This window comes from Polistes canadensis, unplaced genomic scaffold, assembly GCF_001313835.1.
Source record: "Polistes canadensis isolate GaletaPanama2010 unplaced genomic scaffold, ASM131383v1 scaffold_48, whole genome shotgun sequence".
Lineage (NCBI taxonomy): Eukaryota > Metazoa > Arthropoda > Insecta > Hymenoptera > Vespidae > Polistes > Polistes canadensis.
Window position 1 is genome coordinate 120,507 of NW_014569595.1, and position 14,117 is coordinate 134,623.

The 14,117-nt window shown below is 28.8% G+C and overlaps 2 protein-coding genes across 3 annotated transcripts in view; one reads left to right on the plus strand and one right to left on the minus strand.

Moving 5' to 3' along the window:
• Positions 1–10,362, plus strand: part of LOC106785294 (vasorin) — an 18,181-nt gene extending 7,819 nt beyond the window's left edge. Inside the window, exons 3-8 of the mRNA XM_014745609.1 lie at positions 6,771–7,648; positions 7,721–8,036; positions 8,106–8,707; positions 8,789–9,221; positions 9,299–9,475; positions 9,576–10,362. Of these exons, the coding sequence (XP_014601095.1) occupies positions 6,771–7,648; positions 7,721–8,036; positions 8,106–8,707; positions 8,789–9,221; positions 9,299–9,475; positions 9,576–9,859 (2,690 nt within the window). The 3' untranslated portion in view covers positions 9,860–10,362. The remainder of the gene's footprint in view (positions 1–6,770; positions 7,649–7,720; positions 8,037–8,105; positions 8,708–8,788; positions 9,222–9,298; positions 9,476–9,575) is intronic.
• Positions 1–12,428, minus strand: part of LOC106785293 (rab3 GTPase-activating protein catalytic subunit) — a 24,120-nt gene extending 11,692 nt beyond the window's left edge. For both annotated transcript variants that reach the window (XM_014745608.1, XM_014745607.1), the window contains exons 1-6: positions 12,143–12,428; positions 11,717–11,999; positions 11,508–11,644; positions 11,147–11,360; positions 10,658–11,066; positions 10,376–10,587 (exon numbers count right to left, since the gene is read on the minus strand). In XM_014745608.1, the coding sequence (XP_014601094.1) occupies positions 10,376–10,587; positions 10,658–11,066; positions 11,147–11,360; positions 11,508–11,644; positions 11,717–11,999; positions 12,143–12,338 (1,451 nt within the window). In that variant the 5' untranslated portion in view covers positions 12,339–12,428. The remainder of the gene's footprint in view (positions 1–10,375; positions 10,588–10,657; positions 11,067–11,146; positions 11,361–11,507; positions 11,645–11,716; positions 12,000–12,142) is intronic.
• Positions 12,429–14,117: the final 1,689 nt, after the last annotated feature.

Genomic DNA, 14,117 nt, shown 5'->3' on the forward strand with positions numbered 1-14,117 from the left:
TTTTATTTTATTTTATTTTATTTTATTTTATTTTATTTTATTAGGTATTCGCGTATGTATTTCGATTTTATAAAATTTCGAACGAATAAAATAAAATAAAATAAATGTTTGAACGATATTATTATAATAATTTATGTTTATAAGAATAAATAGAAAAACGGTAAAGAAAAAAAATGAGGACTTGGCAACTAATTTGCATGCATGGTGTACTCGGTTCATGAGCCACTTTGATGCACATCCGCGCTACATCTTACGATTACTTAAACATACACATAGATACATTTTCAAAGCTACTGAATAATATTACCAGGTCTTAGAAACTATTCGAAAAACTATGCTCGATTCTAATTATAGTTGATAAAAGAAATAAAGAAACCAAATTGTCGACCATTAACAATATCAAAACAACAACGATCAGAAAAAAAACGAAACACAAATGTATTTTAATAATATATACTTGTATACAAAGAAAAAACATCCACTATAAGATTATAATATTTTATATTAATCACGATATTAACTATAATATAACCATTAAATTAACCATTGTTAAACGAATAATTCTTAATATAGATTTATCTTTCTTTTTTCTTTCGCGTGAATATTTATTCTGCAAAACAATATTTGCTTAAAAAATTGATGTTGGTAGGATAGTCACATATGAAAATATTTTCTTTGTTTGCCAGCACGTTCCACGTGTGTATGCGTTTTGCGAGATGGAACAGGTAACAGTACTTAGATAGTCGGTTAGCATACTGTGCCGATTGGTAGCTGGGACCGTTACGAACATATGGAAAGTTTGGTAGGTCGAGAAAGAATTACTATCTATTCAATATCCTACATGTTTTGTGATACTATCAATTATCTATTAAATTATCTAATAATTTTATAAATAAATATTATTAGCCAATTGTTTTATCAATTTGACCCTAATACTGTGTATATTCATTTATTATTATTATTATTTATTGAATAATAATTAATGTTAAAACGATTTTGAATATTTTTATATTTTATTTTATTTATATTGTTTTTTCTTTTTGGTTTTTAGAATAATTTTGGATCATTATTGTATATTCATTTATTATAATAATTTTTCATTTGTATTATATTATTAGGTTAAAAGATATATATGAATGTTCAAACATTAATTATTAGCCAATGAAATACCGATAAAATTTTCCCTAAAAAATCTCGAACTATCTTATATAAAATGTTATTTATAAAAAAGGGGGGAGGATGAAGTATCCATAAATTATTTTTTTATAGATTATAAATAATTTAGTTAATCAAAAGCTTATTTAATGAAATTACTTATAAAAAGAAAAATGTATCTGACAAAGTAACCGATCGTGACACACAATTTGTATCTGATTTCTATTCCTTGTAAACTTACATATCTGAATAAGAAAAAAATAAAAAAGGTAAAAAGGTCTTTCGTTTAGTCATGAAAATAATAATGCACGCGGTTAGAAATCTACAAGGTCTACAGACACATTCCACAGATTAATTTTATTCCATTTAATTTACGGTAAATCCGTATACGAGAAATGAAAAGAAATAATACGAAGAATATAAGCATAATTCTTCGTAATATTCTAATTTGTTTACAACATTTCAAAAAGGTCTTTTACATTCAAATTATTGCACACAAATATTTTCCTAACATTTTTATTTTCATTTTTTTTCATTATTCTTTCATCATTAAGTTTCTAATCTCTTTTTAGGAAAGAAGAAAAAAAAAGAATTATTATCATATAAGAAAAAGTATGCTTCATTTCTTTCTATATATACATATATATATAATTTTTTTTTCTTTCACCATACATACGATGCAATTTCTCCATTGTTCCTTATACTTTCAAGTATAGAAACGATTATGAGAGAACGAATGAACAAAAAAAAAAGTAATGAATGCAATTATTATTTGGAAGTAGAACGAAATCGTTTCATTGTCGGAAATTTAAACGACAAAATTAAATTAAAAAAAAAAAAGAAATTATAGTACAATGACAAATAAAAAAAAATAAAAAAAAAAATAAAAAAAAAGGGAACAACAACCAGGAAATTAGATTTAAAAATGCAGATGCATAAAAGCAATTCCTCGAGTGGGATTGTGGAAAAAAAAAAGTATTTAAAAATTCGATTCGAGTCGAGAAATCTTTTCCACTTTCTCGTATATAACATTCGAGATGAATGGTACACGTAAGAGAATTTACGCAACCTTCGCAAGGATTCACCAACACCTTGGTAATATCATATTCTTCAACAAAACTAGTCTCGCATTGATCTTTCAACAATTTCAATTATTTCAACTATTTTTTACTCCTACGTGTTTATTTTAATTAAACACAAACGAAATACTTGGTATATTTCAACGCAATTGTTTATTATTTTTTTTTAATTATGTTAATCAACAAATTTAATTATTCAAATAAAACGCGAATAACAAATAATAATAAAAAAAATATAAATTAATGAATGAATGAATAAATAAAAATATATATATAAAAAAATAAAAATGAAACGTGTCAATCTAAATTTATTTTTGTTCGAATAAAACGTGAATGAGTGTGCGTATTAGGTCCTTCGTAAAAAAGAAAAAAACAATTCTACAATGACTGAATGAATCAACGAATAAAAAATAAATAAAATTGTATTAGAACTAGAGACAAGGAGTAATTATTAGTGAAAGATAAATACTATTGACCGTGTAGTAAGAGTAAGTACTAAACCCTTCAAATAAATTTAAAAATAAAAAGAAAAATAAAAAAAAGAAAAAAAAAGGAGAATAGCGTGAGAACCATGCAAAGAATCGATTTAAAGTGAAAGATAAATACTATTAAAGTACAAGTCCGAGTTAATCTGACCAGTGTATCAAACACATTCTAATATACTCTAAGTACATACCCAGTAGAAAATCTTTATCATACATTTCGATCTTGCGTTTGAAAAAAAGAAAGGGAAAAAAAAAATATGAGAGAAAGAGAAAAAGAGAGACGAAGAGTCGAAAGAGAACGAAAGTGAAAGGCTTAGATTCCTAAGCAAGTTTAGTTGCACCCCATGCACGTGTATCATACACATATATTTCAACCAACCTAATCCTCCAAACTATAGGAAATCTTAAATATCTTATAATTGTAAATTCTATATGGATCATTTTTATAATTATCTTCTCAATCAGAGAAATTATCCAAAATAACAGAGAGAAATTATTTTAATCTACGTTTTCATCACTTTCACTAATCTCTTATTTCTTTCTTTATTTATTTTTTTATATTTTGTTCGACGTATTTCTAATAAGATTGATAATATCATCATTGATCAATGATATTATTCTTTTTTAACTAGTTTTCTAGTGATTAGAAAATAATTGTACAAGGTTAATGATAAGATAAATGAAAATGAATCGTTCAAGGATCCTTATGATTTATTTCACAGTCTAATACCTCGTTTTACGTTAGATGGGATGAAACTAATGATACCTTTGGTTATTATACATAATATACTGTTTCTTAATTCATACATGCATTCATGCATGATTATAATATATATATATACATATATATATATTATCATTATCATTAATATTATTATTATATTTAACGAAAAATAAAATATAAAAAAACGCGTCCACGGAAGAGGTAAGAAAATAGATAATTTAATAAATAATTATATAATTATTATTTGTGTTGGACGTAACATAAAATATTAAAAAAAAACGCTCCCAAAAAAGATATGAAAAAAATAAAATAAAATATATAAATATGTTTATAATATACTGAAAGTTCAATAACATTTAATGTAATAAGATCATCTCTTATTTTACGGTTTTATGATCGACATTACTTTAACAATCTCGTGCGGAAAATGATGTAACACTTGAAAGATTCTTACCATGTTACTTATTTCATTCATTTAACTCATTATCTGTCTCCTCTATTATTATTAATACGAAACTAGTATGTTAGTAAGTAGACATAATATATTTTTCTATTTTTTCTCTAATTTTAATAAATATATAAAATATTATATATATATTATCTTTTTATTTACTTCCAAGGTTACTGACACTAACATTTTTAAAAGAACCTTTAGAAAGCTTCAACCTAGTCATACTCTGATAATATTTAACACTATTGGTTTGATGTTAACGAGCGTAACAAATTAAGATCATAATAATTAATTATTAACGAACTAATCCGGTTTCAATCAAAAAATTAATTTATAAAAAAAAGAACCCCAAAAAATAATTGTATGTTGTTATTGTTATCTACCGTTTTGTTTGTATTTTCTAAAAATTAGAATAAAATATCGAATAAGAATAATAATCAAATACGGATTTATTTACGTATGTATGTATGTATGTATGTATATATATAATTAGTTTAAAATGAGTTGATTATAATATAAATCTACGGTTATATTTAAGTTAACTTTTATTCTGCTCTCGTTAACAAGTATTTCAAGATCCGTATTGCAACGGTGCTTGATTTAAGTAATTAATTAACTTAACCAGTCGTGTTCCGTCTATTTTGATTCTGACGAAAGAAGGTTCAAACCGATATAAAAAAAAAAAAGAGTAACCATTTTTCAAATATCAACTTCCGGAGAAATTCTTAAATATATATTAACGATTCTATAACGGTGCATAATCATATTTTCTAAACGATTAACAAATAAATTTCTATTTGATTTGATTGCATTTTTTCTTCGTCGTCGAATTTTGAATCGAGTAAAAAAAAAAAAAAGACAAAAAAATATTTTATCGATCTATAAACCAAGATTAAAAATATTTCTACGATCGAGGGAGACGAGTTTACCTTGAATTTATAACAACGACCTATTAGGTGAATAATAAAATATGTTTTTGACGTAATACACCGAAGAATGTCTAACATTTAGATAAAAAATTCTTTAATTGTTGTTTATTAATTATTTTATTTATTAAAAAAAAAAAAAGAAAAGAAAACAAATCAATAAATAAATACATGAAATTATTAATAGGATGATGATGATGATGATGATTTTAAGAAGATAACTGGAACAAGATTGTCGCTCTTCTTCCGTAAGCGAAGCACGAGTGAAAGGTTTTGCAAATAGCTCCATTCATTGTGCACGAATGCAAAGAATGTGCACACGCTCGAGCTTAATGTAGGTGACTTACTGTGTCTAGGAATTGTTCTACCCGAAAGCAGGTTAAAAGCTATCACCTAAGTCCATCGCACTAGAAACGGGAAGTTATATACCTAATTTAAATTATTCTCTCACAGAACACAACAATTTCTTCTTCTTTTTACTTTTCCATGTGAATTTAGTTTTCTTTTGTCAAGCCCCTTTCCCCTACCACCCTCCCTCCCGCCAAAGTTCCGAAACTTGATTCACTAATTATTTATTATTTAACTTATTATATTTTATTTTATTTTATTTTATTTTATTTTAAATAATACCAAAAATTAATTGTGGTAAGAAAAATAAGATGATCGTTTATAAGGAATTTAAAAAAAAAAGAATAAAATAAGCAAAAAGGATAGAACTAGATCGGCAAAGTGCATAAAAGCAGAAATCCAGAAGTAGCTGGTATTACGAGCGATCCTTACACGCTGTAATGATTTTCAGTAACGAAGAAACGTTCTGTTTCTCTCCATATACGTAAGCACGAATCTTGAAATTGTATTGCGTTGCGTTGCGTTGCTTGATAGCGCAATAACCGTCTTGAAAAGAAGAAAGAAACACACGGTGGAGACTGAAATTAGATCTCCAGTTTTTTTTTTTTTTTATTCTTTTTCTACTTTTTTTTTTACTTCTATGTAATATAAAAGAAAAGAAATAGAAGACGTGAGAATGGTGAGAGATAGTGAAACTGTCCTAAGAAAATCTTCGGACGTTCTAATTACTATAAATGATTTAAACGCGATCGTGTACAACAACAAAAAAAGGAAGAAAAAAAAAATATTTCAATTACTTTCACCCTGGTTTATGTCGAAATAAAATAAACATTAATATCAAGTGTTTCATACAATTTTGTCAATCGTTTAATTATTTATATATCGGTGCAATATTTAGACGATTAGAATTTTTTTTCAATGACGCAATGAGAGAAAAAGTAAAAGAATTTCTACGATTATCTGTGTGCTATCGATAGGAAGATTGAACTGAGGACACGTATATACTCCGGCCATTGACTCGTAACGGGTTCGGTCTATGCCCTATGGACTGTGTTCAAGCCTTTCAAGACTACACGAGTCCAGTTTTCATAGTCTCTGACAATTTTCCTAAGACGTCTTACCAACTCGAAGTGATCTAACATCGAATTTTTTTTACGATTTTAGAATTCCTCGAACGTGTAATGTATAATACCCTTTCTTTCACGATCTATTCAGAAAATTTAATCAATAATCCAAATGACGTATTTACCAACAAATTAAGTCAACGATCTCCAAACAATGTATCTACCAAAAAATTAGATCAATGATTTAAATGACGTATCTACAAAAAATTAAGTCAATAATTTAAATAATATATCTACAAAAAAAGTTTAGTCAATGATCCAAACGATGTGTCTGAAAAAAAGTCTAGTCAATGATTTAAACGATGTATCCTACAAACACACGTTTACTCAATGATTTAAATGGCTAGACTTTTTGGTATTTACCAAGACTGTAGTCAATGAACACAAATTATTTTATTCTATATATAAAATTTGTTATAAAATAATAGATAATAATTTGCAACGATTTATTATATTGTATCTTTCTTTTTCTTTACAGATACACTAACGATCAAGACGTTACTACTGCTATTAGCAGGCACGATATGTATAGTTAATGCAACCTCAGCTTGTCCATGGGCACAAAGCGTTGCCGAACTAGAAAACTCTTGCATCTGCGATTACAATCTTGCTAGAGAGTTATCAGTACAATGCGATATAGTTGATTATGGTCAACTATTATCGGCTATGAAGCGATATGCTTCAAAAATTACAGTTGATCTCTTTTACATTAATAACAGTACCATTAGTACTTTGAAAAATGAATCTCTTTCAGCGTTAAGAATCAATAATATACAATTATCAGGCTGTCGTATATCAACGATTGAAACTGAGGCATTCATGAGTCAAGAAAATACATTGAAGAGTCTTAATTTGAAAGATAACGAGTTGAAAGAGCTACCTATCGAAACATTAAAGACTCTAAAAAATCTAACAGTGTTGGATCTGTCGATGAATAAGATTACTAAAGTTCCTGATGATGCCTTTGCAGGGTTAAAACTGGTTACTTTAAAATTGTCTGACAATGAAGTCGCTCTCTCATCAGGGGCCTTTAGAGGTTTGGAAGCAACCTTAAAAAATCTTAATCTTAAAGGTACAAAACAGAAGAAAGTACCGGAAGCATTAAGAGGTCTCAAAGCTTTGGCTTTTCTGGATCTATCTCAAAATAGTATAGAGGAATTACCTGGCTCTGCTGGTATCAAAGCTTTCGAAGGATTAGACTCGTTGACTGGGCTCAATCTTGAAAGAAACTTGATTCAAGCTATTGGACCAAATGCTTTCTATGGCGTCAGGAATACTCTGAGTTCTTTGAGTTTGTTAAACAATCTCATCTCTGATTTTCCAACTGCTGCAATCAACAGTATCCATGATCTTAGGGTATGAATTTATAAATGATAAAATTTGGATCTTATTAATAATGATTTTATTAATTTATTTTTGTTTTTACAGGTACTAGACATCGGATTCAATCTGATAACAGAGTTACCAGTGAATGCTTTTCAAGGTAATCCATCTGTAACGCTTCTCGCTATCGATGGAAATCCTTTGTCCACTGTACCAGAACGAGCATTGGCTAGACTGAATGGTACTCTAAGAGGACTGAGCTTAGGAGGAAGATTTCTTGTATGCGATTGTAAATTACGTTGGATCGTCGATTGGATCAAGACTAGAGATCTTCAAGTAACTAGTCGTGAACGTAAACCACCATTTTGTGGTAGCCCTCAAAGATTACAAGATAAAAATTTTTACAACATTGATATAAACGGTAAGAAAATTAAATCTTCACAATTATTTTAAAAAAGATATTTTGCTAACTCGAAAATAATCATCTTAGATATGACATGTGAAAGAACACCAGAAATTATTGGAATTGGCACTGTCGAAAGTGTTGATACGAGAGAACCAACTGGACCAAGCGATAATCTGGGTGTTGCTACGCATCATTCAACGATAAGACCACAGATTCCCACCCAAACGACAACTACTACTACTACGTCGACTACGACACCTTCGACAACGACAACGACGATATTTTCAACTACAGAATTTAGAAGAACAACCGAAGCACTTCAAACTTCTACTATGTTTCCTTCGACAACTAACAGACCAACTGCAGCTCGAACAGGAAATGTTGTTATAATGAGGACTACGTTGAGTCCACCTAAACATGTTCAGGATCAACCTCAGCAACATCAACCAAGACCTCCTTTAGTTCTTGGTTCTCCTCTTTACAAAGCTAAATCAAGCGATAGAGATATTATAGTGAAGGATGTTCTTAGACAAGATAACTCAGTGATCATCTATTGGGATACGAAAGCACCTAAAAGTTTAGGATTTCGTGTGATCTATCGATTATTTGGAGACGATAGTTTTGAACAAGCTCCACCTCTTGATGCTAGCGAACGTGAATTTAAAATAAAGAACGTACCATATCAGGTATAATAAATATTTTGAATTAAATGAAAAAAAAAAACAAATAAAAAAAATAAATTAATGATTAATTGTTCATTTCTATAGGAATGTATCATAGTATGTGTCGTTTCATTGGAAGAAACCAACCTAATGCCAGCAAATGTACCCTATCAACAATGCAGAGAAGTTAGAACAGAAAATTCGCCGACTTCTAATATGGACAAAATTACTATAGCTGCTAGTGCAGCTATATGTGCAACTATAGTAGTTGCGGTAATAATCTTCGTGGTTGCCAATAGAAGAAGAGCTCGTAAACTTCACACGCTTCATAGTATCGATCAAACTAACATGGGTGGACCTATAGCAGGATTACCAGTTAATTGTTGCTCGACTGGTGGCCCAACGCCAAGCCCAGGAGGTCCTCTTTCTTCGATGGCAACCTTAAGTGCTTACAATCCTCAAAAAGAATGGGATCAAGTATCAGCTTATAGTAACAGAAGTATACCGAGACCTAGAATCTTTCCTGTTGATCGACAAGGTATGAATATTCTAGCCATATACCTGAAAATTATTACATAATTTAAAATTAATACATTTGTTTTATCTAATCTTTAGGTTCGATTACCAGAGCTTCTTGTATTGACGATGTTCGTTCTCAAACAGTTCACTATGGTGGTAAAATATCTACACGTTCTGTTGCCGATGGACAATCGCAACACAGTTTTTCTAATAACTCAACGCGATATTTTGCTAACACTACTTTAGGATCTAATCTCGTAAATTCTAGACCAGGTATTTATTAAAAAAAAAATAAAATAAAAAAGAATTTAAAGAAATAGAACTATAAAGTTGTATTAATAAATAAAATTAACGGGTGATTTTTGGATTATAGAATTACGTCAGTCACGTCAATCGTTAGCAGCAGGTTCGGATAGAATGTCGCGAAGTAATTACGTGAATAATCATATGCCACCTCACGCCTCCTCTAGAAGACAACGACCAAGATCGCGTAATCGTACTTTGGAACAAAATCCGCCAAGGCCTGGCAGTCGGTACAGTTTAGCTGACTCCACGCATACATTGAATAATTATGATGAAAATAATTGGACCGATCACGACATGGACATATACATGACACGTAATCCAACAACGAGAAGCGGCCTGATGCCAGTATGATCATCGGTTTTAACAAACGTGTGTTCAGTCAGTCTATTCGATCAGATGCAATGATTTGATGCATCAATGTACAACAATGTACTCGTTATTAGACTAAGTTAGTAATAAGCTAGATCGAATCAGATGATAACTATTGTTTAAATCATCGTATCGATTATTTTTAATAAATTGTATAACTTTGGTACTTATAATATATAGTACCATAGAGTTAAACAATTATTCATCGATTTGTTCAAACTATGATCTTATTTTAAATAAGTATTCGCTGATCGTATTTATATACCCAAAGAGACTGCATCACTAGGTGAAGTGCATTCGACAGAAAAATAATATTCTGTCCTAAACGAATGTTAAATATAGATTTAAAACGTGCACCGAAATGTTAAGTGCGTTATTGTCCAATTAATTAAGAAAACGCATTAGAAAAAGATATTGCGTTAGAGATTAAAATCTATCATTCTTCTTTTTTTATTTCTCTTTTTTCTAATTATTAGAAGAATTAATAAAATGACTCACCCTGGTATAAGAATATCCGACTTTCTACGAAATCTTATTTCCAGAACGAACTCGTGCCAAAGTTGAGCTAACGCTGTGGCTCCTCCTAAATTATGCGTGCAATGTGCGGCTACGACTGCTAGACGCCATATCAAACTGTCAATTATACAAGTCTTCACTCCTTTCCACTGTTCCTCTTCGTAATACATACTCATATCCCCATACGGTGTTTTCTGAATTAAATTCATTTAATTATTATTTGGCAAAAATATAAATAATCGAATCAAATAAATTCTTACTTACAGGATTATCTTCAGTATCGGGGAAAAGAAAATACAATATAGGCAACAATATTTCATCAGAAATAGGACCTTCAACATTCTTCGGTTTCTTCGTGTTTCCTTTACCAATGACCGAAGAAATTGTAGGAATTTTTGATTCACTTAATATACTAAATGCAGCACTCAAATTGTTCTCGTCGTCGCCAAGAAACATAGCGTTATCGCCTAACAAATCAACCATACCTCTCTGATCATTACAAAGATGTAGAAAATCTGTTAAATAATCTCCAAGTAAGCAAGCAGGTGAAGGTACCATTGTAACTTGAACGGACCACTCTGGTGCTAACTGTGGTTCTAAGTCAGTGAATCCTTCACTATCTACTACAACATGCTCTGACATTATAGGCCATGTGGTATACAAATGAAGTTCCCTATAAATGTATAACAAATTCAATAATAGATTATTTCTATTTAGTTAGAAAAAGATTTTCTACGACTCTGGATATCTTACCCAATAGGATCAAAAGTTGCCCCAAATGGAAGCTTTCCTAATTCAGCTACTCCAAGCGTCTCTCCTTGCATGAAGTCAAAATCAGGGGGCTGCTGTGTCCAAGTACTGCATGTCCAATCCCTCAATAAATAAGAAAATCTTACTGAAACTAATACTGGATCTAACCTCACACCACAGCCTTCTGTGATCTTCTGTTTAAATAAGGCAAGTAAACCTGCAAATAATCTACATCTGTAAAATAATAGCGTATACTTAAAGTAAACTTGTATAAATAAATTTAATAATCTAAAATGCTATTACAAAGGATATAATTTTACTCTATCAATAATTATTTAAATAAAACTTTGAAATGTGTACTCACCAGTAAGATATTTACAATGCGGTGGTATCTTCTTCAGATGTACCATCTCGAAGTTAACCGAACTGCCTCTGCCGACGCTTGTACCAAGATACATTTTTTGCCATGATTCTTGCACTTGCACGAAGATAGGTACTTCGCTAAAATATTATAATAAATTAATATAATTTTGTTGAAGTGTGTATGTCGAACATTGATTTTAATACAATTACCAATTCGTATTATTAGCAGCAATTGTAATGGAACTTAATAAAATCTTCATACGTGTCTCTTCTATAATAGAATGTCTTTTTCCCGGAACCAAAACAAGAAATTCTCTGACTCCATAATAAGGTGCTATTTCTAAATGTTCTTGATCAATGCGAGCAAAATCATTCGATGAGTTCAATATATCTTTTTGACATTCGGTTCTTTCATCGTCATCTTCCAGTGGACTTTCCTGATTTTCATTATTTTCTAATACAAGCCTAAAGTGTTTGAGTGTAAATTCAACATCTAAAAGTACAATGTAAAGAGTTAACAAAAGAAAATATACATCGTAAAAAAGGTTAGGAAATATTTTACTATGTTGACGAAACATTGAATAAACGTTTATATCTTTAAAATAAATAAAAGAATAGAAACAGTAATAAATATACCTGCAAAATTAATTTTCTCCGTATTATTTTTCCACTGAGAATGAATAAAATCACCGGATTTCAAAACTGGACCATTTCTTTTGTCTGACACTTTCCACTCGTGCATAATTTCTTCCAAACGTGCAATAAAAACTTCCCATTCTGTGGCAGTCGTGAAGTCGTGATGATAAAAATCTTCTATTTCGATGTTATTCATTTTTGTTAACAAAAATTAAGACTCAAAATAATATTTATTCCAAGCCATTCGAGTTGACACAAGCTTGTAAGATAAAAATGGTGGAATGATGCAGTCGGTAATGCAATGAAGATTGTTCGCTCATAGTGCTGCAGATAGCGCCACACATCATTGATCCAGAAAATAAATATTATTTAAAATTAGAAAAATATTTTACGTGTTTTTTACAATTTGTTAAATATACAAAGTGTTATTAAAAAATAAATGTTAATATTAATAATTAATGAGATAAAATAAAATAATTAATGTATGATATATATACCGTATGCAATGTTGTATAGAAATGTGTTATCGACATAGATAATTTGTACAAGGAAATCAACTTTTACATATTACAATATTTAATATCATTAGCTAATCATTTTTTTATATAATAAATAATCAAGTCACTGAAAACGAGTTTTTTAATCTTATAAAATTATTTTATCTTTCCATTCACTCTCACAACATATGCTTGGATCTGAATCAGAATGTCATGGTAACTTTCCTAAAATTGAAAATCTACGCAAATGTATTGCTCAATACATTCTATTTTAAAATTAGTTTAATCTATCAACGCTATATTATTGAAAAATTCGCACATGATTAATCATAACAATTATTTCAAAAAGTTTTCTAATTTTAACATAATTGCTCGTGATATATATATAAGATTATATTTAATTTAAATTATACATTTTTTATCAATATTTTCATAATACTTAAATAAAATTCGTGGATATATAAAAAATGCATTCTAGAATTTATCTAAAATTCATTTAGAAATGCTATTTTTATTCTAAACCTAATTCTATTAGAAAATCGGTCGGTATTTCAGTCTGAGCTTGAAACTAACCTTAACCGAATTAAATTGACGATTGAATTTCAACTTTTTAAAAAGAAATTAAATGATATAAATACATTCGAATATTGAGGAAAACATTGTTTAAATTATTACATTGTTACAGAATATGAATGTTCACAAATTTAATTTACTTTTCAATCAATATATACCGTATTAAATAATTATTAGTATTAACAATAAATAAATAAAAACGCATTTTTTTTAAATATATAGATGGTGTTAAAATAACAAAATTGACTTAGTCAAGTTTTACATTAATTAGCTAATCTTCTAAGTTTCACATTTCATAGGATTACAAAATAACATCTGGTGTAGAGTTAATCAGATAAAAAGTTACAAATAAACTTTGTGTCTAGATTTCGGAAACGCAAATAATAAGCTAATATTAAATTTTGCAACGTTTTAGTTGTCTATCTTAAACTTACATACACGTATTATATTTCATTTTATCATAACTGTAACAGTGATATTTTTTTACACAGTCAAACCAGAATCTTTATATTATACTAATTAATATTCTTATTTCTAGTTGAACAATCAATTATTCCTATCAATAAGAAAAACATATAAATTAATTTAAATTTATATAAGTTTACACGAGAGAGAAACAAAAATATAAGTAATAAAAAATAAAATTATAATAGTTATTCTTAATAATTACTATGTTATCTTGTAAATAAATAATTTTTTAACAAAATTATGGATTTTTTCTATCTGCTGATAAACCTTTTTACAATGACCAATTCATTTGGTATCAATCTCAATAATTTTACGGTCACTGAAGAATACTAGTAACAAAACAAGTTCAAAAAAAATGTAAATAAACTTTAGTCATGTTAAAGATAAAATAAAAAATGGAATAATAATGACTCTAATTATTCTTATCATACTAATAT